The 27290-nt window shown below is 44.0% G+C and overlaps 2 protein-coding genes across 6 annotated transcripts in view; both read left to right on the top strand.

Moving 5' to 3' along the window:
* The window catches only part of pacs2 (phosphofurin acidic cluster sorting protein 2), a 77644-nt gene that overhangs the window by 29224 nt on the left and 21130 nt on the right, over nt 1-27290 (top strand). For 4 of the 5 annotated variants that reach the window (XM_060925067.1, XM_060925069.1, XM_060925071.1 and 1 more), the window contains exons 2-10: nt 10485-10572; nt 10939-11028; nt 11171-11296; nt 11562-11715; nt 11832-11905; nt 11990-12070; nt 12150-12209; nt 12694-12836; nt 13619-13709. In XM_060925067.1, coding sequence (XP_060781050.1) covers nt 10485-10572; nt 10939-11028; nt 11171-11296; nt 11562-11715; nt 11832-11905; nt 11990-12070; nt 12150-12209; nt 12694-12836; nt 13619-13709 — 907 coding nt within the window. The remainder of the gene's footprint in view (nt 1-10484; nt 10573-10938; nt 11029-11170; nt 11297-11561; nt 11716-11831; nt 11906-11989; nt 12071-12149; nt 12210-12693; nt 12837-13618; nt 13710-27290) is intronic. The other variant, XM_060925068.1, reaches the window with a different exon arrangement.
* LOC132888977 (uncharacterized) lies at nt 20296-21536 on the top strand. The gene is made up of 2 exons (XM_060925072.1): nt 20296-20329; nt 20412-21536. Exon 2 carries the CDS (start codon nt 20525-20527, stop codon nt 21518-21520), a length of 996 nt encoding a protein of 331 aa, XP_060781055.1. The 5' UTR covers nt 20296-20329; nt 20412-20524; the 3' UTR covers nt 21521-21536.

Here is a 27290-nt window from a genome sequence, read left to right as displayed (position 1 = left end):
GCCTGCTTAGCACGTAGTAGGCCTAGATTAGCTTTGTGTTGCTAAGCAGACAAAGGGAAGCTGGCTAACGTGGGCTTGTGAGTGAGCGCATGGTGTAGGCCTTTAGGCTTAAGCAAAGATTAGCCTAGCTTGCTAACGACAAAGGAATTAGCCGTGTGGCTAGCTAAAAAGGGGTGTGTTTGTGAAAGGCCCTATGGCCTAGCTAAAGTGTGTTTGTTAGGCCTGGTGAGGCCTACTGAGCACGTGTTGCTAAAGACAAAGGAATTAGCTTTGGATGCTAATGTGTGCTAAAAGAAATCAACCATAGGCCAATTTCACTAGCTTATAACAGTACTGAATCCCCTGAAATCTTAATGCGGTCAAGATGTATAATAAGAGAACTAAATATGTTAGTAGTAAAGAAAAGCATGCACAGCCTATCTATTAAAAACAATTGAGAGATTAACAAAATAAATCAACATGCTGCGTGTTTTAACAGTGTAACAATAAACCTGGGTTTAAATTCACACTATTTCAATAAAAGCAAATTCCTAAGACTATCTTAATTATGCCCAAATGCCAAAATCTTACTTAATCCTGCCTTTAGCAAGATATGAAGAAATATTCACCGGTGTAGTTTCGGGCCTCGCCGTTGGAGCACGTGAGCCGCTCGTGATGGAGGCGTAGAGAACTTTCTGGTCCAGCGGAGCACTTGGGTGGTTCCCGTGGAAAGCAGAAGATTCTTGGTCCGAACTTCAGCGTTCGTGAGGAAAAGTCTCTGATCAGAATAAGATGCACAGCGCTTTTGAGTTAAAAAGGATTCAATCGCTTCTTAACTTTTAACTGCCTGGGCTGCAGTCGTGACGTCACTTCTAATACGAATGAACCGGTTGTAACTCAGGTTGAGTTTAAAGATCGCGCGACTCTGGAGTTTACCTTGGCCAAGGGTAAGAAAGAAATCGTGCTGAATGATGGATCTTGCAAGAAAGAGGTGTTTTCGGGTTTGCCCGCAAAACGAGCAGTCTCTTTGTGTCTGAAGACCACCGGTCCAGAGACGGAAAGAGGAAGGGCGGAGCATTTCTGGGTCTTTTGCGCCTTCGTTGGTGCTCCCGCCCCGGCGTGACGTAGGTCAACGCGGAAGTTGGTGATGGGAAATGTAGTTTCTTAGTGGAATGTACCTACAGTACCTTTCTCCATGTTTGTTGGTTGGTTTATCCGCCAATTCTTTTCTTTTCCGGTTCCTGTAAGCGCAGCAGAAGTCAGCAACAGACGTTTGCAAAATAAAAGCCTATGAGCAACAGACTTTTACAATGATAAAAAAAAAACTGCGTTAATGTGCGATAAAATAATTGTCGGCGTTAATTAATTAATGAGTTAACGCGATAATAATGAGGTAACTTGCCCAGCCTTACCTAAAACATCATCAGATTTTCAAACAAGTCCTAAAAGTAGATAAAGAGAACCCAGTTAAACAAATGAGACAAAAATATTATACAGTAGACCCCCGCCTATTCGCGGTTCAGTATTCGCAAATTCACATATTCGCGGGATTTTATATAGAACATATCTCCTATACATTCGCGGAAATCTCAGCGATTCGCGGTCATTTGCGGCGAACATATCGAACGTTTATGCACTGCTACATTCTCGGAGCCAAATGCTCACTCGCTATTGGCTGAAGTTTGAATGGTGGGCTGCTGCTCATTGGCTGATACGAATGAGCGCATTGTACAGTACAGTCTCGCGGTTCCCGTAGTTCAGACTTGTTCACGTGTTGTGCATTCTTGGTATTTTTGAATAATTTTTACGCCCTACAATGCCTCCTAAACGCTCTGCATCTTCTAAGGCTCCTGCCAAGGAACCTAAGCACCAGAAGAAGGTAATGACGCTGCAGGAGAAGGTAGGACTTCTCGATATGCTAAAGGAAGGGAAGAGTTTTGTGGCAGTACAGCCTAGGGTATAGGGAGTGTTTTAGACATCAAAATAAGCATTTGTGAGCAGTTTTATGGGGGGGTTTACAAGTATTCGCGATTTTGGCTTATTCGCGGCCATGTTCGGCCCCTAACCCCCGCGAATACTGAGGGCTTACTGTACTTGGTCATTTATTTATTGAGGAAAATGATCCAATATTACATATCTGTGAGTGGCAGTACTGAGATACACCTTATGGTGCAACCTGGACACATCTTCAGTGATGTGCCCGGGGTCACTGGGTGTTTCAGGTCTAACATCAGACACCCTCACCCGGGTGACCCAGCCAGGGGTGATCAGGCCCCGGCTTGTGTCCAGGTAGCACACTATGCCACTCATTCCCCCCTCCTCAACCAGAGCCAACATGAAGCCTTTTCAGCAGCTTCCATGATGTTTTTCGTGGCTCTTTGCCTGTGCAGTCCGCAGATCCCTAGGAGTCCCAGGACCCGATGTAGAGACTGGCCTGCAAAGCCCCTGCAGCCCACTTCAATAGGCTCACAGTGGGCCTTCCACCTGTTCCTCCGACACTCCTCCACCAGGTCAGCATACTTGGCCTTCTTTCATTCTTGAGCCTCCTCCATCCGATCTTCCCAGGAGACAACTCAAGTAGCACCACCTGTTTGCTTGCCCCCGACATCAAGATCATGTCTGGCCAGAGTGTTGTTGCTGCAATAATGTCCGGGAATCTCAGCTGCCTCCCAAGATGAACCAGTAATTGCCAGTCCCTTGCTGTTACAAGCAGGCCCCCCTGGGTTTTCTTTGGGGGCTGGGGCTTCTCACCTGCTTGAACAAAGGTGATGGTACACTTGGAGGGGTTTTGCCACTTGCTGTTATTGATGCCAGTGCAGATGGTATCTGCTACTGCCTGCAGAACCTGGTCATGCCGCCAGCAATAATGACCATCTCCCAAGGCCTTTGAGCAGCAGCTGAGGATGTGTTCTAAAGATCCCCTTTTCTGGCAGAGCTGACAAGCAGGTGAGTCCACCAGGCCCCAGGTGAACAGGTTGGCAGGGCTTGGGAGGACGTCATACACTGACTGGACTAAGAACTTGAAGTGGTATGGCTCCACCTTCCAGAGTTCTGCCCAGGTGATCTTACGTCCAGCTATATGCTCCCACTTAGTCCAGGCCCCCTGCTTGGACATGCCCACCATTCTGCTAAAGTGAGCCTCCTCCACCTCGGCACGTACCTCCTCCTGGATCAGCTTCTGCTTCTCCTTTCTGCTGGCTTTGCTGTAGCTAGGTTTTGAATTGCTACCCAGCCCGGCCCGACCAGTAGCCACCATGCCCACCAGGGTGCTGTATCGTAACCTTGCCTCCGCCCATTCCACTGCATCCTGGGTGTGCCACTTCCGTCCTGTTCTGACTTCTACACCTGCTGAGGAGACCTTGGTGTCGGCAGAATCTCTGTAGAGCAGGACTTCTCTGGTTCGAGTGACCTTGAACTCCTCTGAACGGAAGCTGCTCAGACTGCTGAACGGAAGCTGCAGCTTGTTGTTGTGCCCGAAGAGTGCAATGCTGCTTAGGCTCTGTGGCAGGCCCAGCCACCTACATAGGAACTGACTAATCTTCCTCTCAAAGCCCTCCACGATGGTAATTGGGACTTCATAGACTTGCAGTGGCCAGAGGAGGCGAGGCAGGATGCCATGCTGATAGATCCAGGCCTTAAACTTTCCAGGGAGCCCAGACTTGTCCATGGCCGAGAGTCACGTGTTGAGGTCATCCCTGGTACCCTGGTGTGCTGCGGTGTCCTTCAGGTTGCTAGTGAAAAGCTTGCCAATGCTCTTCACTGGCTTTTCTGACACTGATGGAATCTACGTGTCTCCCAGGGTGAAGTGGAACTAGTCAGCCACTCTCCCTTTCCTCAAGACTAAGGACCTGGACTTCACCGGCTTGAAGCTCATTCTTGCCCATATCATGAGCCATTCGAGGCCTTGAAGAAGCCATCTGCATCCAGGCACTGGTGTTGTAGTTACTGTGAGATTATTCGTAAATGCTCTAATTGGGGTTTGTCGGGTGCCAGATCTGGAGAAAGGACCTCTGCACTCCACTTCTGCCGACTTCACGGGCATGTTCATGGCCAGTGCAAACAAGGACACAGAGACTGTGCAGCCAGTGATGATACCCTTCTCTAGACTGTGCCACTCCGATGTCGAGGTCCTAGAGGACACCGTTAAACTGAAGTTGTTATAATAGTCAAGGATGAGGTTCTGTACCTTCTCTGGGACGTGGTATCTGCTCAGGGCCAGCTCCACCAGCTTGTGTGGTATCGATCCATAAGCATTGCCAAGGTCCCCCTTGCTCTCCCGCACCTCACGGATCAGTTGAGTCACCACACCTCTGTGCTCAATACACCCTGGGATGCCTGGAACTCCTCCCTTCTGCACCGAGGTGTCAAAATAGGTGTTCTTCAGGGGAAATACCATGAGGCGATTGGCAACGATTTTGAAGAAGGTCTTGCACTCAACACTAAGGAGAGAGATTGTCCTGAACTGCTCGATGTTGCTAGCATTCTCCTCTTTGGGAATCCACATGCCCTCTGCATATCTCCACTGCTGAGGTACCTTCCCTTTCCTCCAGATGACACTGTAGATCTTCCAAAGACGTTCCAAAAGCCTAGGGCAGTTCTTGAAGACCTGATATGGTACTCCACTGGGGCCTGGTGCTGACGCTGTTCTGGCAGATTTGATGACCTCTCTGACTTCCTTGAGGGTGGGTTCATTTGATATTAAACAGGGTGCTGGGTTCAGGTGGACATATGAGAGCTGCACAGTGGCTAAGGTCTTGCTCTCTCATGCTGTCGCTGTAGCTGTTACTGTATGTGAGCCTTTGCTTTCAGTATCTGGTGTGACCCCCTTGTGCAGCAATAGCTGCAACTAAACATTTGCGGTAACTGTTGATCAGTCCTGCACACCGGCTTGGAGGAATTTTAGCTCATTCCTCCGTACAGAACAGCTTCAACTCTGGGATGTTGGTGGGTTTCCTCACATGAACTGCTCACTTCAGGTCCTTCCACAACATTTCCATTGGATTAAGGTCAGGACTTTGACTTGGCCATTCCAAAACATTTTTTATTCTTCTTGAATCATTCTTTGGTAGAACGACTTGTGTGCTTAGGGTTGTTGTCTTGCTGCATGACCCACCTTCTCTTGAGATTCAGTTCATGGACAGATGTCCTGACATTTTCCTTTAGAATTTGCTGGTATAATTCAGAATTCATTGTTCCATCAATGATAGCAAGTCGTCCTGGCCCAGATGCAGCAAAACAGGCCCAAACCATGATACTACCACCACCACCATGTTTCACAGATGGGATAAGGTTCTTATGCTGGAATGCAGTGTCTTCCTTTCTCCAAACATAACGCTTCTCATTTAAACCAAAAAGTTCTATTTTGGTCTCATCCATCCACAAAACATTTTTCCAATAGCCTTCTGGCTTGTCCACGTGATCTTTAGCAAACTGCAGACGAGCAGCAATGTTCTTTTTGGAGAGCAGTGGCTTGCAACCCTGCCATGCACACCATTGTTGTTCAGTGTTTTCCTGATGGTGGACTCATGAACATTAACATTAGCCAATGTGAAAGAGGCCTTCAGTTGCTTAGAAGTTACCCTGGGGTCCTTTGTGACCTCGCCGACTATTACACGCCTTGCTCTTGGAGTGATCTTTGTTGTTCGACCACTCCTGGGGAGAGTAACAATGGTCTTGAATTTCCTCCATTTGTACACAATCTGTCTGACTGTGGATTGGTGGAGTCCAAACTCTTTAGAGATGGTTTTGTAACCTTTTCCAGCCTGATGAGCATCATCAACGCTTTTTCTGAGGTCCTCAGAAATCTCCTTTGTTCGTGCCATGATACACTTCCACAAACGTGTTGTGAAGATCAGACTTTGATAGATCCCTGTTCTTTAAATAAAACAGGGTGCCCACTCACACCTGATTGTCATCCCATTGATTGAAAACACCTGACTCTAACAGGACAACACAGTGTATGCAATTCAGTGCAGTGAGGAATGCACAGACTCGTATATTGGGGAAACAAAACAACTGCTTCACAGGCACATGGCTGAACACAGGAGAGCCAGTTCCTCAGGCCAGGACTCTGCTGTCTACCTTCATCTTGACAACAAAGGACACTCATTTCAGGATTGCAACGTACGCATTTTAGCCAGAGAGGATCGTTGGTATGAGCGAGGAGTTAAAGAAGCCATTTTTGTCAACCTGGAATGGCCATCACTGAACAGAGGTGGGGGTCTAAGACCTAATTTATCAGCCACCTACAATGCAGTCCTTGGCACACTTCCCAGACAACTGAATGCACACCAAAACCCAGCTGTTTTCAGTGACTCACAAGAGGACAGAGAGAATCAGCATTCCATTGATCACCTTAATGGGCAATCCATTGATCACCCTAACAACTCTCGAGGCCGTTCACATCCAGCCCCCAGTGACCCACACCAACAGGATGACTCAATGACACCTTAGATGAGCTTTTCATCCATGAGAGGATACATACCTGATACTCCCTACTAGTCAGACAGAACTGAAGAAGCCTTTCGGATGAGAGGTGAAATGTCTTCAAGAATCTTCAAGCAAGTCCAGTTGCTCTCTTTTACCACCCACAGTTTACTATGACCTGGATGACTGAGAATCTTCACAGACACCTGACTCTAATTTCACCTTCAAATTAACTGCTAATCCTAGAGGTTCACATACTTTTGCCACTCACAGGTATGTAATATTGGATCATTTTCCTCAATAAATAAATGACAAAGTATAATATTTTTGTCTCATTTGTTTAACTGGGTTCTCTTTATCTACTTTTAGGACTTGTTTGAGAATCTGATGTTTTTGGTCATATTTATGGAGAAATATCGAAAATTCTAAAGGGTTCAAGTGTTAGCTCTGCAATAACCTGGTGACTTGTCCAGGGTGTACCCTGCCTCTTGGCCATAGTCAGCTGGGATAGGACCCTGTACAGGATAAGCGGCTACAGATAATGGATGGATATATATACACACAGTGCCTTGCAAAAGTATTCAACCCCCTTGATGTTTGCCGTGTTTTGTCGCATTACAAGCTGGAATTAAAATGGATTTTTGGAAGGTTAGCACCATTTGATTTATACAACATGCCTACCACTTTAAAGGTGCTCATTGTTGTTGTTTTTTATTGTGACACAAACAATAATTAAGATGAAAAAGTAGAAATCTGGAGTGTGCATAAGTACCCCCCCCCCCCCCCCCCCCCAAAAAAAAAAAGTCAATACTTTATAGAGCCAACTTTTGCTACAATTACAGCTGCAAGTCTCTTGGGGTGTGTCTCTATTAGCTTAGCGCATCTAGCCACTGGGATTTTTGCCCATTCCTCAAGGCTAAACTGCTCCAACTCCTTCAAGTTAGATGGGTTGTGTTGGTGTACAGCAATCTTCAAGTTATGCCACAGATTGTCAGTTGGATTGACGTCTGAGCTTTGATTAGGCCTGTAATGGAAACTTCTAATAAACACTTCAGAACGCTTAGCAGTTGTCTTTTCAGTTATTCATTATAGTAGATCTTATAAAACAGAGATATAAAACAGGTAAAGAAAAGAAGACACCACCTCAGGTGATGCTGAGAGTGCGCACTCTGAGTTGTGTCTTAGTGGCTGTTATCTATTATACTCTAAAGGCATTTGCCTACTGCTCGCATCTGCACATGATTGGCTCAAGGCTTCCCCTTGAAACTAAACATTGGTTCTTTGTTAGAGCATGCACCTGATGTGCTCTGAGATGCACAGTGGATGCGTGGTTAGGCATAACATAACATGAAACATAAACAAGGCAGCCTGCTTACCACCAGCCGTTGAGTCAAGGACACAGAAACACAGAGAATAGGAATGTTCTTCGACTAAATTTCCTTCACAGGCCATTCCAAGACATTTAAATATTTCCTTTTAAACCACTCCAGTGTAGCTTTAGCAGTATGTTTAGGGTCATTGTCCTGCTGGACCGTGAACCTTCATCCCAGTCTCAAACCTCTGGCTGGCTCAAACAGGTTTTCCTCCAGAATTGCCCTGTATTTAGTGCTGTCCATCTTTCCTTCAGTCCTGACCAGCTTTCCTGTCCCTGCAGATGAAAAACATCCCCACAGCATGATGCTGCCACCACCATGCTTCACTGTAGGAATGGTGTTCTCAGGGTGATGGGTTTGCACCACACATGGCATTTCCCATGATGGGCAAAAAGATAAATTTTAGTCTCATTTGACCAGACAGTCTTCTTCCATGTGTTTGGGGAGTCTGCCACATGCTGTTGGGCAAACTCCAAACAGGTTTTCTTAAGTAATGGCTTTTTTCTGGCCACTCTTCCATAAAGCCCCGCCCACTCTCTGGAGTGTACGGCTTAAAGTGGTCCTATGGACAGAAACTTCCATCTCTGCTGTGGATCTTTGCAGCTCCTTCAGTGTTATCATTGGTGTCTTTGTTGTATCTCTGATTTAATGCCCTCCTTGCCAGGTCTGAGAGTTTTGGTGGGCGGGGCCTTCTCTTGTCAGGTTTGTAGTGGTGCCATCTTCTTTCCATTTTGCTATAATGGATTTAACCTCCTAAGGCCCAAGCTGTTTTTTTACATGCATTTTTTATTTCTCTTTGCTGTCTGGGCTTATTAGGACCTGATTAGAATAAAAACTAAGCATCATCTTTTGATAAGATGTACTTTTAGAGAAAAAGTATGTCCACATATGTGGATTCTTGTTCCGAATTTCCATAAAGTGCTGTCCACGCATGTGACCGCTAAGCCCTAGGAGGTTAATGGAGCTCTGTGGGATATTCAAAGTTTGGGATATTTTTATAACCCAACCCTGATCTATACTTCTCTACAACTTTGTCTCTGACCTGTTTGGAGGCTCCTTGGTTCTCATGTTGCTTGCTTAGTAGTGTTGCAGAGTCAGGGTCCTTCCAGAAAAAGGTGATTTATACAGACATCATGTGACACTTTAAGATCCAGCTATGTGCAATCAACTAATGTGACTTATGAAGTGAATTGGTTGGAGCAACTCTTATTTAGGGGTTTCATATGAAAGGGGGTGAATACTTATGCACACTCAATTTCTGTTTTTTCATCTTAATTATTGTTTGTGTCACAATAAAACAATTTTCATCTTTAAAGTGGACGGCATGTTGTGTAAATCAAATGGTGCTAACCCTCCAAACATCCATTTTAATTCCAGCTTGTAATGCAACAAAACAGAAGAAACACCAAGGGGGAATGAATACTTTTGCAAGCCAGTGTGTGTGTGTGTGTATACATCAACACAGTCTCGATGTAGTGGACCCTGAGTGATTACTCTTGCCTAGGACCCTAATGCCGCTTTTCCACTACAAACGCGGCTGAGTCGGGCTGAGCCGTGCCGTGCTGAGTCGAGCTGAGCGGGGCTGTTGGAGTTGCATTTCGACTACAACCGCGCTGAACCGTGCTGGCTGGAAGTGGGTGGACACATTGGGTGGAGTTAGCGAAAGTGGGTGGACGTCAGGTGATGTCGTTAAGCAGCGCAAACAGTGACATCAGTGAGCTTTTAAGCGGTAGTCTCACGACCCGAATAGTAAACAATAAACATGGACATGGAGTCGTTAGTGTTGCTGGTCTTGGTGCTGTGGCTTGTTGTCACCGACAACGCCAACAGATACTGGCAAGAGCGTATAGGTGAGGCGAGGCGCATAAGGCTTCAGAAATTCTCGTAATTCTTCTTCTTCCGGGTTTACGGTGTTTACAGATCCCAGCGTGCTCGTGGGGCGTGAGTGGGCATGTGAGGACACTCCTCCTCACCAATCAGTGCACAGGGGAGTGTCTGCTCACGCCCCCAGCCTCACTCGGCTCGCTTTGGCTCGCTTCAGCCCCACTCCAAAACGGTGCGAGTTTTAGGGGCTAAGCAGGGCTGAAGCGAGCTGAGTCGTGCTGTTTTTTGGTAGTCGAAACGCGAGCCGTGTCGGGCTGAAGTGAGCTGAAGCGAGCTGAAAAAGGGTAGTGGAAAAGGGCCATATGATTACCTGCGATGTCCGGCACCCTGGCTCCCAGTATACACCTGACTAAAGCTGCTGGTGCCCCTAAAGGCTGAGCTAATTTCACGTGCCGTATGATAGTCACCTATAACCAGAGCGTGTGGTGTTTAAACTCCTGCTGAACTCTACAGCGTGGTGTTGAAAATGTTACAACTGGAATTGAACCAATAAAAGGGCCGTGATAATGAACACAGTCTTAATATGAACAATGATTCAGTAATGAGCATCACGTCCTACAGTTCTGCTGGAATTCTTACTGTAAATAATTACCAAGAACTGATTAATATAAACTGTGTGTGTCTGTGTTCCTAGAAGTTAATGATCCATCATTCTACCTTTTAAAAATGTGTGAAAGCTCAGTATCATGTTTACTGCTGCGTGTAAAACTGGCCAAAGAACTGAAATAAATCAATAATAAAAGCAAGAAAGACAAACACGTCATGAAGTATCAGCATTAAACACTGATGTGTAAAAACTTTGAGTGTTTATTCCCCCCGCAGGTTGTGTAGTCTGACTCTGAAGAAGTTGGTGGTGTTGAGGGAGCTGGATAAAGAGCTCATCTCTGTGGTCATCGCTGTTAAAATCCAGGTGAGTAAACAGCATTTATTTATTTATCTATTTGTTTGTTTGTTTGTCTGTATATTATTTTATTACTTTTCTTCTCACACTAAGGAAAAAATAAATATAATTGAGCTCTGATAAAGAGTGTGTTAGAACTGAACTACTCACGTGGTGGTATTTCTGAGGCAGGTTTGTTTGTTTATGATTAATTCATAAATAAATAAATATGTGAAAAATAAATCAATCTGAATGATTATTCTGAGCTCTTCATCTCCATCTGATACTCAGAGTTATTTATCTCTGACATATTCACATCAGGTGTTTCAATTTGTCAATATTCTGCAAATTTAAAGTGTGTGTGTGTGTGTGTGTGTGTAACATGGTGACCCTAAGGGCTCAAAGCGGATCCTGCGCTCTCATGAGATAATGCTGCCCCCTACAGGCACTGTGGAGACTGACCTCGCCCTTACCTTCTCTCTGCAGGCAACGCGTGCACACACACACACACACACACACACACACACACACACATTAAGTATGCCTTACTCCAGACTGATAAACTTGAATCCATTTTAACTTGTGTGTGTGTGTGTGTGTGTGTGTGTGTGTGTGTGTGTGTGTGTAGTACCCTCACTTCCTGAAGCGAGAAGGGAATAAGCTTCAGATTCTGCTCCAGAGGAGGAAGCGTTATAAAAACCGCACCATTCTGGGCTACAAGACTCTTGCTGTCGGATCTGTCAACATGGCCGAGGTGCTGACAAGACATGACATTACCCACAATCCCCTGTGTTTCCCCAAGTTCACACGACATCAGTCTGATTCCCAGTATTCCCAGTTCAGACTGTTGGAGGTTGTGCATGTCACTGTTCAGAAAATCGAGCCCAGATTTGAACCAGTTTCTTGTTGTTAATGACACTAATGTCACTTCAGTATCCAAGTGAAATTATAACTGTTATTTGTGCAGTGATGCACGTGTGTGTGTGTGTGTGTGTGTGTGTGTGTGTGTGTGTGTGCAGGTGATGCAGCACCCTGCAGATGGAGGACAGGTTCTGTCTCTGTGCAGTAATCAGAAGGAGTTGATGGGGAAAGTGGCTGAAATCTGGATTTACTCCCTCTGCAGCCAGCCAGTCGACCATGAGGAAGCGGGGCTAATGAAGCTCAAACGCTCTGGTACACACACACGCGCACACACACACACACACACACACACAATTGAACATGAGGAGGCAGAACTAATAGATATTGTTGTTTCTTGTTTGTGTATTTATTTGAATGTGTTTGTGTAGAGAATTACTCAGAGGAGGAGTATGAGAGTTTCTCTTCAGAGCAAGAGGCAAGTGATGATGCTGCGCATGCACAGGTAAACACACACACACATAAGTAAACACACTCAGGTGAACATACACACCTGCACACATCAAGAGAAGTGTGTGTGTGTGTACAGGATCTTGAAGATGATGAGTTTGATGTCAGGAAGTCTAAAAAACAGCGACGCTCAATTGTGAGGACAACATCCATCACAAGGGTAACACACACACCTGCACACACTTCTCTTGACATGTGCAGGTGTGTGTGTGTGTGTAACGCTCATCTCTCCTCATTAGCAGCAGAACTTTAAACAGCGAGTCATCGATCTGATCAGACGCTTCCGTATCTCTGACGAGGTGAGTGTGTGTGAGAGAGAGAGAGAGAGAGAGAGAGAGAGAGATTCATATGTTTTAGTGATTGGTGCTCACTTTTATAAATCTATTGTTAGAAGATGATCAGAACAAAGCTCACAGATTCCTGTGTTGCACTGATGTTCACTCATAAATAAAATGACTGTTCTCTGAGCAGCTGTTGGAGAGATTAGAATTGCTAAAAACGTAACCGCAAGAGGCTCCTGAGGAAACCTCCAGTGTATAGAATGAGGAAATTAACACATGTATGTAACCTGTAGTGTTAACTCGTTCTTTCAGTTTCAGGTTTTTAGCATGTCAGCAACATATGAGAAACTTCACTCTTGTGGGAGATTAATTTTTTTTTTGTTCACTACTATTTGCTAAAAATGACTAGCATCACTCTCCTCACCATTACAGCTCACTGACTGTCACTCTGTCAAATCAATTAGTATTAAATTACTGAGGAAAAGTGTGCGTGTACGTACAGGTGTTGGATTCGGAGCAGGACCCTGCAGAGCCGCCACCTGAGGTGGAGGAGGATCTGGAGAGTTTGGACTTTGAGAACCCTAGTGACAGTCCAGACCTGGAGGACGACGACAGTGTACTGAGCACGCCCAAACCCCAGCTCAAGTTAGTCTGTGTGTGTGTGTGTGTGTGTGTGTGCGCGCGCGCGCATGAGCACTATAATATTTGCGAACATTAGCACACACTATTTAAACATGACTGTGGGAAATGAGTCTGTTACATATAGTTAAGTTGAGTTGGGTTTAAAACTGTACCTGCATCACATTCAGTTGGTTCTAAAGCTGACCACGCCCCCAAAATACTTTTACAGCACTTCAAACTGCCATTAGCCCACTGGGCTAGTTAGCATAGTGAAAAGTTTGAACTTTTAGCTGGTTGTGATCATCTGAGTTTCTGTAAATGAGTGAAAAGAGCCGTAGGTGAGTGATGTTCTGATCATCCGAATGGGTATTATGGAACGCTAACAAGCTGATGTCATCGCAACTAGCAAACAAGTGAGCAACTTAACATGTGTTAGCTTAACGCTTCTTACTCTGGATACAAGCTAGCACCTCGCCACTAACATATTTCCATTTCACTGACCTCAACAAGTGAAAGCATAAATTGGACAGATTGCGGTTCTCCTCTGTTGTTTAACAGATAGATAAGCAGACTAACTTTATTTACCTGACTCACTGAATTTCAGTACCTCTTCTTTTCACACCACAAGAGGGCGCCATGCAACTGCCTGATCCATAAACTGATAGTCCAGCTTGCAGATCTTTTTTAAAACTCATGGTTCCCCCTGGTGGTCTGGGGGCCCCAAAGCAATTGCTGATGTGTGTGTGTGTGTGTGTGTGTGTGTGTGTGTGTGTGTGTGTGTGTGTGTGTGTGTGTGTGTGTTGTAGGCCATATTTCGAGGGCGTGTCTCTGTCCAGCTCTCAAACAGAGATCGGCAGCCTTCACAGCATGAGGAGTCACAGAGAACCACCCAGTCCGGTACACACACACACACACACACACACACACACACACACCCCAAAGACTGTAAATGATGTTCATCCTTTAGGGTTGAAGATGACCATGCCTTCAATTTGGTGGGTGACGTTTGTGGGCCCAGAGGTGACTGATGAGGCCAATCTGGCCTTTGAAGGTACGCCCACGTGTTAGACGTGTGTGTAGGTGCTATAGTGGGGGTGGCGATAGTTCGAACCTTACACGCAGCTCGTTTCTTCTGGGCCTCAGCAATGTGTTTCATATCTGCTGCACGTGTGCCACTGGTGCACTTTGTTCGCCATGCTGGACAGTCCTGAGCAAGCGACATCCAGGAGTTGAGATCAAGTTCTAGAGTTTTAAGAGACACTTTGAGATTGTCCTTGAAGCATTTTTTTCTGCCCCCAGATGTGCTCTTGCCTTGGCACAGCTCCCCATACAATAACTGTTTGGGCAGTCGACTGTCTGGCATCCTGACAACATGGCTGGTCCATCTGGCTTGGGCTTTCTGCAGAAGAGTGTTAACGCTGGGAAGTCCAGCCCATTTTAGGACCTCGATGTCTGGGATTTTGTCCTGCCACTTGATATGAAAGAGTTTGCAAAGGCAGGTCAAGTGGAAGTGATGGAGCTGCTTAGCATGTCTGCTGTCCAGGTCTCACAGGCGTAAAGTAGGGTGGTAAATATCACAGCACAGTAGAGCTTAGTGGTAAGGCTGAGCCCTCTCCATTCCCAGACATTTTCACGAAGTCCCCCAAAAGCAGCACTGGCCTTTGCAGTCCTGTTGTTCACCTTGACATCTTTGTTGACTGCTCAGGAAAGGGTGCTGCCCAGATAAGCAAATTTGTCAACTGCCTTAATGTTCTGCCCATTCGCTGTAATATGTGGTTCTTGGCAGGGCCTTCCAGGCACAGGCTGGTACGTTACCTCAGTTTTTTGGGTGCTGATGGTGAGACCGAAGTTGTCACAGGCTTGTGAAAAACAGTCCATTTTGTGCTGCATCTTCTGCTCTGTACAGGCATTGAGGGCGCAGTTGTCAGCAAACAGAAACTCTCAGATGACAGTCTCCTTCACCTTGGTGATGGCCTGCAGGCACCTGAGGTTGAACAGACCACCGTCAGTCCTGTATCTGAGGTGTATCCCATCCTGACGATCTTGGACGGCATCTGTCAGGATGGCAGAGAAGACCATGCTAAAGAGTGTAGGGGCAAGAACACAGCCCTGCTTCACACTGTTTGTTACTGGAATTGCCTCTGACTCATCTCCATCATCCAGTACTTTGACCATCATGCCATCGTGGAATTGTTGCACTATCATGATGACCTTGCCAGGACACCCAAATTTCTCCGTTATCTTCCATACAGTGGTGCTTGAAAGTTTATGAAGCCTTTAGACTTTTCTATATTTCTGCATAAATATGACCGAAAACATCATCGGATTTTCATACAAGTCCTAAAAGTAGATAAAGAGAACCCAGTTAAACAAATGAAACAAAAATATTATACTTGGTCATTTATTTCATCTCATCTCATTATCTCTAGCCGCTTTATCCTTCTACAGGGTCGCAGGCAAGCTGGATCCTATCCCAGCTGACTACGGGCGAAAGGCGGGGTTCACCCTGGACAAGTCACCAGGTCATCACAGGGCCGACACATAGACACAGACAACCATTCACACTCACATTCACACCTACGCTCAATTTAGAGTCACCAGTTAACCTAACCTGCATGTCTTTGGACTGTGGGGGAAACCGGAGCACCCGGAGGAAACCCACGCGGACACGGGGAGAACATGCAAACTCCGCACAGAAAGGCCCTCGCCGGCCACGGGGCTCGAACCCAGGACCTTCTTGCTGTGAGGCGACAGCGCTAACCACTACACCACCGCGCCGCCTGGTCATTTATTTATTGAGGAAAATTATCCAATATTGCATATCTGTGAGTGACAAAAGTATGTGAACCTCTAGGATTAGCAGTTAATTTGAAGGTGAAATTAGAGTCAGGTGTTTTCAATCAATGGGATGACAATCAGGTGTGAGTGGGCACCCTTTTATTTAAAGAACAGGGATCTATCAAAGTCTGATCTTCACAACACATGTTTGTGGAAGTGTATCATGGCACGAACAAAGGAGATTTCTGAGGACCTCAGAAAAAGTGTTGATGATGCTCATCAGGCTGGAAAAGGTTACAAAACCATCTCTAAAGAGTTTGGACTCCACCAATCCACAGTCAGACAGATTGCGTACAAATGGAGGAAATTCAAGACCATTGTTACCCTCCCCAGGAGTGGTCGAACAACAAAGATCACTCCAAGAGCAAGGTGTGTAATAGTCGGCGAGGTCACAAAGGACCCCAGGGTAACTTCTAAGCAACTGAAGGCCTCGCTCACATTGGCTAATGTTAATGTTCATGAGTCCACCATCAGGAGAACACTGAACAACAATGGTGTGCATGGCAGGGTTGCAAGGAGAAAGCCACTGCTCTCCAAAAAGAACATTGCTGCTCATCTGCAGTTTGCTAAAGATCACGTGGACAAGCCAGAAGGCTATTGGAAAAATGTTTTGTGGACGGATGAGACCAAAATAGAACTTTTTGGTTTAAATGAGAAGCGTTATGTTTGGAGAAAGGAAAACACTGCATTCCAGCATAAGAACCTTATCCCATCTGTGAAACATGGTGGTGGTAGTATCATGGTTTGGGCCTGTTTTGATGCATCTGGGCCAGGACAGCTTGCCATCATTGATGGAACAATGAATTCTGAATTATACCAGCGAATTCTAAAGGAAAATATCAGGACATCTGTCCATGAACTGAATCTCAAGAGAAGGTGGGTCATGCAGCAAGACAACGACCCTAAGCACACAAGTCGTTCTACCAAAGAATGGTTAAAGAAGAATAAAGTTAATGTTTTGGAATGGCCAAGTCAAAGTCCTGACCTTAATCCAATGGAAATGTTGTGGAAGGACCTGAAGCGAGCAGTTCATGTGAGGAAACCCACCAACATCCCAGAGTTGAAGCTGTTCTGTACGGAGGAACGGGCTAAAATTCCTCCAAGCCGGTGTGCAGGACTGATCAACAGTTACCGCAAACGTTTAGTTGCAGTTATTGCTGCACAAGGGGGTCACACCAGATACTGAAAGCAAAGGTTCACATACTTTTGCCACTCACAGATATGTAATATTGGATCATTTTCCTCAATAAATAAATGACCAAGTATAATATTTTTGTCTCATTTGTTTAACTGGGTTCTCTTTATCTACTTTTAGGACTTGTGTGAAAATCTGATGATGTTTTAGGTCATATTTATGCAGAAATATAGAACATTCTAAAGGGTTCACAAACTTTCAAGCACCACTGTAGGTCTTGTCTACTGACCGTATCAAAGGCCTTTGTCAAGTCAACAAGAAGACAGAATCATCTCTATCCCCCACCCTATATACCAAGCTTCAAGATATTATTTGTCACATTTTTCAAGTTCTGCTGCAGGAAACCAACCCGACCTCTTTTTACACTGACCTCAGCAGCCCATGGCATAAACCCACCGGACCTTTGGTCCAGGCAAGCTAAAAATTAAAATTTCTCACATTTCTTCGTATCAAAAAACACATATACGTTACTTAATCAACACATCTACCAACTTTCAAGACCAAACCACTCATAGTTTTCAAGTTCTGCTCCGGAAACAAAACCGACCCCTAAGACTAACCTGAGAGACTAAGTCTGAAATTGTTTCCATGGAAACATGAAAAATTAAAATTTCTCAAATTTCTTAGTATGAAAAGGCACATCTACAGCACCTTGTTAACATGTATACCAAGTTTCAAATCCGTATCATGAATAGTTTTGGATATATGCTTCATAAATAAATATGCTCCAGAAACGAACATTGCTTTTAGAAACTAAGTCAAAATCTATTTTTTATGTAAAAATTTGAAAAATACTTTTTTTCAAAAATCCAAAATAGCAACAGGCACCAGTTCACATGTTGCTTGATATTTATACAAAGTTTCATGACGATATCTTCAGTAGTCTTAAAGATATGGCCCGGAAATGTGACCAGACAGACGAACGGAACCCGTTTCTATATCCCCTGCCAAACTTTGTTTGGGTGGGGGATAACAAAAGTCACGAATAGGTCACTGTGCTACTCTTGGCACTTTTCCTGGAGCTGGTGTGCAGCAAATATCATGTCCACTGTTCCCTGTTCAGCACGGAAGCTGCACTGGCTTTCAGGGAGGAGGCCCTGCTCAAGGTGTTGGAGAAAGCTATTGAGCATGACACGAGCTTGGATCTTTGGACAGGTGGTTATGTCTGCCATGGTGATTATCTCATGACTGGCCGTACCTTTCCTCTTGTCGATGTGGACTATATTAGTATCCTTAAGCTGTTGTGGGACCTGTCCTGCATTCCACATGGACTGAAAGAGCTCAGTCAGTTTCTGCATCATAGCTGGGCCTCCTGCTTTGTAAATTTCGGCAGGAATGGCATCTGATCCTGGCGCTTTGTCACAGGAAAGCTGTTTGATGGCGTTTCTGACTTTATCTTCTGTGGGGAGGTTGTTGAAGTCTGTGTTGATTTCCACCTGTGGTAAGTGTGCAATGGTCTTGTTGTTGATGTCAGCAGGATGTGGTTGAGGACGTGGTTGAAATGTCCAGCCCACCGCTCCAAGATCTGCCATGCCCGTAACCATAATAACCATCTTCCCCCTTTCAAAGTACAGCATTGAACACACCAATCCCTGTACTCGACGCCATGTTCTATCTCTGCCCATTCTTCTGACTCTCTGTAATGGTATTGGATACAGAGACGATACCAGATACCAAATACAGTGACGTCACGGCTGCTTTAAACCAGCAGCGGAACCGAAATTCTTTTTCTCTGGTGGTGGATTCCACGCATGAAAGAGAAGCCGTGCATCGGCACTACAGCAGGACAAGGAACAGAGAACGAGCTATTGATACCGGACCTTTAGCCAAAGTTCAATGTATTTGACCTTCGCAGAGCTGTGATAATACCTGAACGGGTTAGTTACTGCAGCCCATGCAGTATTTCAAAGAGAAAAGGTGACCGGATTCCTTTTCCCTTTTTCAACATCGACAAACTATAACCAAGATTTCTTCCAGATCATCGGACAACCGACAGGACACCAAGGATCTTCAGCTGACAAGCTGTAAGGAACAAAACTGTCTTCTTCCTGGATCTGTGTTCCGTGCTATCTTCGGATAACGGAAGGCACGCTTTCAATCACTAACGAGCAATCCCAAGTAAGGCTGGCATCTAGGCAATTGTAATCTTAATTGTGGCTAGTTAATGTGAAGAGTGTTGTTTATTTGAATTCATTTATTATTTAAATGTACGCATTTTGATTCACATGAAGGTTGGTCTTAGACCGCGTGCTGTTTGATTTACTTTGTTTACTATCTGTATTTAGTTAGATCGTGCATGCTCGCTCGGTCTCTCTCTCTCTCTCTCTCTCTCTCTCTCTCTCTCTCCCTCTGTTGTACTCCACTCCTCAACATTGGGATTTCAGGAGTAGCTAAGGGTTGAGTAGAATTTGGGTTTAAGACCTAGCTGAGACTAGTTTTAAACTAGATTCCTTTGTTCTTTTTCGACGATCCCCCTTTGGGGTGTGGCTGGCACAGAGTTCGCATTCCATTCACATTCCATACACACACACACACACACACACACACACACCTACCTATACACACACAACCACGCGATTTCCCTATCACATTTTAACATCCACTTGCCCCTACACTGAAACACTGGCTATAGCTTATTACTTCTGATTACCATTAGTGCCTTAATTATCATATACACTACTGATTCTTATTTATATACGTTGTATCACCACTTAATATTGAATTATTCCTTGGCTGCTATTGTTGCTATATCTGATCAGTATTAGTTTGCTAATTTATGTCAGCTATTTCAATAAATGGTATCATTGGAATAAACTGTGTCCTGTTTATTGTTACAATATTCACTGAGTGCCAACCTCTGCCAAAGAAAGTATGCTAATTTCTTTCACCCATTTGATTGTTATATGAATGTTATAGATCTAGAGTAAACGTATTACATTAGAGCTACAATACTCACTGAACTATAGCAACATCACCACGAAGTTATTCCAGTTATTTTAACAGTTAAGCTATAAACTATTAGACACTTGAATTAATGATTAATGAATTTGAGACTGATCCCTTTTTACATGAGACTGATTTGATAAGCCTATTGCACCTACACGGAGCTTCTTCTGCACTTTTCACCTTTGCTGGCAAAGGTGTCTGTCTTCGCTTGTGAAGAGGGATCATTCTGGTGAGCTCTGAACAGTTGATGTTTTTCTGACAGTAAGGTTTGTATCTTGTCGTTCTCATCGAACCAGTCTTGGTTTTTACAGGTATCTGGTCTGAGGTGTTCAAGGGTGGAAGAGTAGCCTGTATCTCTAAAGGACAATGCTCTTCAGTGTTGTCCTGATCTAAAGATATATCAGGCAACCTGCTATTCAGGTCACTGGCGAATTCTTCTGCAATTTTGCTGTTCTTCAGCCTGGAGACATTGATTTGCTTTGCAGGTTCTGGGCGAGGTGGGACTTTACAACAAATCCAACGCCTGCCTCTCAACAGGGTAAGGTACCCTTACTATGGAAAACGTCATGCCTGGTTCCAGTTCCCAGAAAGGCTCACCCTAAATAACTTAATGATTACAGGCCTGTTGCCCTTACATCACACTTGATGAAGACATTTGAACGGCTGCTGCTCCACCTCTTAAGACCCCAGGTTCGCCATGCGCTGGACTCGCTACAGTTCGCTTACCAGATGAATGTTGGAGTGGAGGATGCTGTTTTGTATCTGCTACATAGTCTACTCTCACTTGGACAAAGGAGGCTGTGCTGTGAGAATCATGTTTTTTTATTTCTCCAGCGCCTTCAATACCATCCAGCCCCTCTTGTTGAGGGATAAATTGCTGCAGATGGGAGTGGACACCTGCCTGGTGTCTTGGATCACAGATTACCTCACCAAATGGCCCCAGTTTGTTAGGCTGGGGGACTTTACATCTGAGACTGTGGTCAGTAGCACAGGGGCGCCACAAGGAACTGTTCTTTCTCCTGTACTGTTCACCCTATACACCACTGACTTTAAGTACAACTCTGAGTCATGCCACTTGCAGAAATTCTCTGATGACACTGCTATTGTGGGGTGTATTAAGAATGGTCAGGAAGGTGAGTACAGGAGCCTTGTGGATGACTTTGTGGGATGGTGTAGGACCAACCAGCTGCAGCTGAACACCACCAAAACCAAGGAAATGGTGATGGACTTCAGGAGGCCTGTTTCTTCCCTGTTGCCTGTCACTATTGATGGGGTGACTGTGGAGATTGTTAGTACTTACAAGTACCTGGGGGTACACCTTGACAATAAACTGGACTGGTCTGCCAACACTGATGCACTTTATAAGAAAGGGCAGAGTAGACTTTTTTCCCTTAGGAAGCTGGGGTCTTTTAATGTCTGCAGCAAGCTCCTGCTTATGTTCTACCAGTCTGTCATGGCCAGTGTCCTTTTCTATGCTGTGGTATGTTGGGGAGGTAGTATTAGGAGAAGGGATGCTGGACACCTGGACAGGCTGGTGAGAAAAGCTGGCTCTGTGGTGGGTATGGAGCTAGAGACTCTGTCAGCAGTTGCTGACAAAAGGATGCTGAGCAGACTGCTTGCTATTATGGACAATGCAAGCCACCCCCTGCACACCATCTTCTCCAAACAGAGGAGTAGAGTGAGCAGCAGGCTCCTTTCCCTATCTTACAAAACAGACAGGTTGCTGTGATCTTTTCAGAGATGCCTACCCCAAATTTTGAATTTCAGTATTCTTGAAAACATTTTTCAGTATTTTGGAATGACTTTCAGTAACATTAATTTATGCGCATTTCCATTATAAAGAGGTGTATATACCAATATGTTTAACATTTAAATTATTAAAAAGAACTGTTTTGTGTGAATTGAATAAACAAAACACGAGCAGCCATCTCAACTGAATTTCCACTCAACAAATTTCTCGAGCATACAATATATCACATTTTTATAAATACAATAGTGTTCCCTGTTTGCAGACATTACGGTTGACGACCAATCATTGGTATTGAATGTAACTCCTCAAAAGTATTATATTATATTGCCTGGCAAAATGTTCTACATGTTAACGGATTCTAATAAAATTTTTAAAAATTTCTTATTTCATGCCAAAGAGAGTCCAACATTGTTATCTTAATGTCCCAATATATAAATACTTCAGCAGAATGCTTCAGAAGAGACATTGAATAAAATGACATTTATAATTGTATTTAAAACAGTGGAATGATCAATTTTTTGCCACAATCCCAACAGCACTAATCATAAAATTCTGTTTTTGATCATACTACATGTACATTTGTACTTGCAACACTGAAAAGACTTTGAATTAAAGAAGTACAGCCAGTGTTTGATATTTCAGTGAATAAAAATCAGACATGTAAAAAGAAACTGAATAAGTTTAACTCACATTTCATGGCACTAATCGGCAAGTTCAACTCCAAGCACAGGTCAACCATCACCGCTTCAGCACGCGTCACGTTCCGTGTCTTTTCATCCACAGATTTCGTAAAAAACTGCTGGATACCCCCAGATTTACTTTCCGCCTGACTCGCCATTTCAGCATACTCCATATGTTTTTTGGAGTTGACATGCCGCGTGCAGTCATCGCGACCACCATGAGTGATGTTAATGTCAGTTCTACACAGTTTGCAGTGCGCGTATCCATTGCCCTTTTGACTGGGTGTAATGCACGGCCATTCTACCGTATATTGTGGGAGGAACACCTGAGACCTGTGTTTCACTTGTCCCGATACTGAGCGTTTCATTTCCACTATTGAGAAGCAGCACCATGCGTGTGTGATGCCAAGCGAAAATAGCGTGAACAAATATACAGAATCTGCGCATGTCACACACAGCATGTGTGGTTGTCATAAAAATAAATGGCCGTGAATCGCGCATGGATTGAAAAAGTCGCTTGGACATTTAAAAACAACTCACTGGAATTTTTAAAGACTTTATAATAATTCCGTACAGAATAACATTGTTTGCCGTAACATTGTATTTACGTAACTTTTCCGTACAAAATACGGCCAATCCGTACTAGTAGGCATCTCTGTCTTTTGTACCTAGGGCCATTCAGCTTTTTAATGGTACATTGAGAGGAAGGACTGTTTTTGATTTTAGTGCTTAAATTTGTTTTGCTGCTATACTGTATCTCTACAATGGTTGAGTATGCTGCACAATTTAATTTTTAACTTGTGGCTTTTAAACATGCTTTTTTTATATGTATAATTTAAAAAAAATTTTTTGTTTTCTCTTTATATTCTGTGGTGCAGGAATTGTTTGCTTGTTTTTATATCCTTGGGATATGGATGTGTATGCTAATTTTATTTTGTTTGTGTGCCTTTGTGTGTGTTGTGTATGTGTATATGCTACTTGGACACCTCAATTTCCCTTGGGATTATTAAAGTCTATCTATCTATCTATCTATCTATCTATCTATCTATCTATCTATCTATCTATCTATCTATCTATCTATCTATCTATCTATCTATCTATCTGTCAAGTCAAGTTTATTTGTACAGCGCTTTTAACAATAAACATTGTCGCAAAGCAGCTTTACAGAACTTGAACGACTTAAAACATGAACTAGTTTTATCCCTAATCTATCCCCAATGATGAAGCCTGTGGCGACGGTGGCAAGGAAAAACTCCCTCAGACGACATGAGGAAGAAACCTCGGGAGGAACCAGACTCAAAAGGGAACCCATCCTCATTTGGGCAACAACAGACAGCCTGACTATAATATTAACAGTTTTAACATGAAGTCAGTTTCGTTGATGTTATAAACTCTTCATTGATGGAAACTTGAGTACAAAACTGTTCATGACAACTGCAGTCCTAAAGTTAGCAAGTCAACTGTAGTCCTCAGCCATAAAAGCATTACTGTAAGAGTCCAGAGCGTCCTCCAGGTGTAACTTTCAACTGTCCTCATGGGGCCGTCCTCCACAGGAGCGATGCAATAAGACTCCAATCAGACACAGGGCACCAGGATGGATCAAGCAGGTCCGAGGGGCAGAAGAGGTTCAGCATCTCGATCCCAGAACCGACATGTAACTCAGAGGGACAGATTGGGGGGGGGGGAGAGAAAACACAGGTTGTTAGGTATGCCCTAAAAACGACACAAGTATTAAGTCTGTGTGGTAGGCTCGCAGAGACGAGAGTCTTGACATCAGGCATAATACACAACAACGGCATGTTAATATGGTTAAAAAATATCATGACCTGCTCTGGCTGGATGCTTGATTGGGTGATGGGAGCACACTCCTCAGCAATGATGAGATGCAGATGGGATCCTTAGGGCTGGCCAAGACAATTCAGTTACATTTCACCGGGTCTGGGACATGCGACAGAATGTCTGACGGCTGATTCCCTGCAGGCTACGATAGCCAGTCGAGGTCTCCACCAAAAGATTTCCTGTTGACTCCATGTAACTCAGAGGGACAGATTTGGGGGGAGGGCGGGAGAGAGAGAGAAAACACAGGTTGTTAGGTATGCCCAATGTCACCTGAATAAGTAGGAACAGTATACATATTGCACCGAGTACAAGCAGGGACTCCGGCAACTAACTATGACAGCATAACTAAAAGGGGAGAGCCAGAAAGTAACACAGGCATGAGGGGCCCCGGGACATAAAGCAGCCGCCACTACACCGTCAACAAACTCGAGTGAGCAAACAAGTGGGGACTGACAGCATCCATACATCCCAGTTTACCAAAACACTCTGAGGATCCTCCAGATCTACTCCTTTACCTCATAAACACCATTAACACAAGGCTTGACTAAACAGATATGTTTTCAGCCGAGACTTAAACGCTGAGACTGTGTCTGATTCCCAAACACTACTTGGAAGGCTGTTCCATAACTGTGGAGCTTTGTAAGAAAAGGCTCCGCCCCCTGATGTAGCCTTCACTATACGAGGTACCAGCAGATAGCCTGCACCTTTTGATCTAAGTAGGCGTGGTGGGTCATAGAGGAGCAGAAGTTCACTCAGGTACTGTGGTGCGAGAACATTCAGTGCTTTAAAGGTCAATAGTAGTATTTTATAATCAGTACAAAATTTGATTGGGAGCCAATGCAGTGTGGATAAGACAGGCGTGATGTGGTCATATTTTCTAGTTCTAGTAAGGACTCTTGCTGCTGCATTTTGAACTAACTGGAGCTTGGTTATGCACTTATTGGAACATCCATACAGTAAGGCATTACAATAATCCAACCTGGAGGTAACGAAAGCATGAACTAGTTTTTCCACATCATGTAGTGACATTGAATTTCTTATCTTAGCAATATTTCTGAGATGAAAGAAAGCTATCCGGGTAATGTTATCAATGTGAGTTTCGAATGAAAGACTGGGGTCAATAATCACTCCGAGGTCTTTTACTGCTGCACGTGAAGAAACGGAAAGGCCATCCAGAGTTACTGTGTAATCAGAAAACTTACTTCTAGCTGCATGTGGTCCGAGTACAAGTACTTCAGTCTTGTCAGAGCTAAGCAGAAGGAAGTTAATAAGCATCCAGTGTCTACCATATTTTCTGGACTATAGAGCGCACCTGTATATAAGCCGCATCCGCTCTATTTAAAAAAAAAAAAAAAAAGATATACAAGCCGCACCGGGCTATAAGCCGCAGATATCTATGTTGATATTTACTGCATGTACAGAATGATTTTGTACTGTAAATGTACATGTATGTACCTGAACAGATTCTTTCCGAACAGTGCCTTTTAACACGGCAGCAACTTTGCTGATTAAAACGGAACAGAACCAAGAGAAAATAACCGGTATTTATTTACCTTCATTTCTCCTGTGTTTGAAACCACAAGTCACTTTAATCATCTTCGCTGGATTTGAAAATAATTACCAGTTAGTAATTTGTCGTGCGTGTTCTATCTGCTAAAGATCTGCTAATTCTTCTTTGCATTGATTTTTCGTCTATCTTATTTTTGATTCTACTTCCGGTTAGAGCGCCCCTAGCGGTGGAAGAAAAATCCACAGAATAGCCGCACCTTTGTATAAGCCGCATGGTTCAAAACCTAGGAAAAAAGTAGCGGCTTATAGTCCAGAAAATACGGTAATGTCCTTCACACATTCCTCAATTCTATAAAGCTGGTCTTTCATCAGGTTTTGCAGAAACATGCAACTGTGTGTCATCAGCATAACAGTGGAAACTAATATAATGTTTACGAATAATATCACCCAGAGGTAACATATATAAAGAAAAAAGCAGTGGACCCAAGACAGAACCTTGTGGAACACCAAACTTTACCTCAGTACGTCTAGAAATATCACCATTTATATCAACATACTGATAACGATCCGTTAAATAAGACCTGAGCCAGGAGAGGGCCGTTCCCTTAACTCCCACATTTTCTAGTCTATCCAGAAGAATGGAATGATCAATGATATCAAATGCTGCACTAAGGTCAAGCAACACAAGTAGCGAGACACAGCCCTGATCAGACGCCAACAGTAGGTCGTTTACTACTTTAACCAGAGCTGTCTCTGTGCTATGATGAGGTCTAAATCCTGACTGATGCATTTCATGGATGTTATTCCTATGTAAATATGAGCATAACTGCTGTGCCACAGCTTTTTCAAGGATCTTGGAGATAAAGGGGAGGTTTGATATTGGCCGATAATTGGACAGCTGACAGGGATCAAGGTCAGGTTTTTTTAATCAGGGGTTTGATAACTGCTAGTTTAAAGGATTTGGGTACATAGCCAATCATAAGAGAAGAATTTATTATTTTTAGAAGCGGTTCAATTACTTCAGGTGTTATCTGTTTGAATAGATGTGTCGGTAAGGGATCTAGTACACAAGTTGAGGCTTTTGATGCTGAGATTAATGAAAGTAATTCAGTTTCTTTAAGGGGAGTAAAACATTCTAATTGCTGATCTGATACAGTTATATTGTTAACTACAGGGTCACTTACATTGTCTGACCTTAAATTAGTAGTTTGAATTTTTTGTCGGATATTCTCAATTTTGTCATTAAAAAAATTCATGAAATCGTTGCTACTACATACGGCAGGTGTGCATGTGTCTACAGTGGACTTATTCCTGGTTAATTTTGCGACAGTATTAAATAGGAATCTAGGATTATTTTTGTTATCTTCTATTAGGGAGGAGAGATATGTTGATCTAGCAGCACTAAGAGTTTTTCTATACTTCAGGAAGCTCTCCTTCCACGCTATGTCATGGTCCTACCTGTGGGCTTCTCTCTTCAGGTAACATCTCCACTCAGCATTACTGGCCACGCCCGCTCTCACTTCCTCTTATTAACTTTCAGTGACTGTCATTGGCTGTCGCCGATCACCTGCTTCCCCCCTGTGTGTATTTAAGCTGCAGTTCTCCCAAGCCTCAGTGTCAGATCGTCTGCAACTTCCAGCGTGATAACCTGCTCTGTGTTCCTACTACTCTGACTCCTGACGATATTCTGTTCCATCTGACTCTGTCTGCTCTCCAGCCCC

Source organism: Neoarius graeffei, chromosome 7, assembly GCF_027579695.1.
Source record: "Neoarius graeffei isolate fNeoGra1 chromosome 7, fNeoGra1.pri, whole genome shotgun sequence".
Lineage (NCBI taxonomy): Eukaryota > Metazoa > Chordata > Actinopteri > Siluriformes > Ariidae > Neoarius > Neoarius graeffei.
This window is presented reverse-complemented; position numbering and strand designations above follow the sequence as displayed.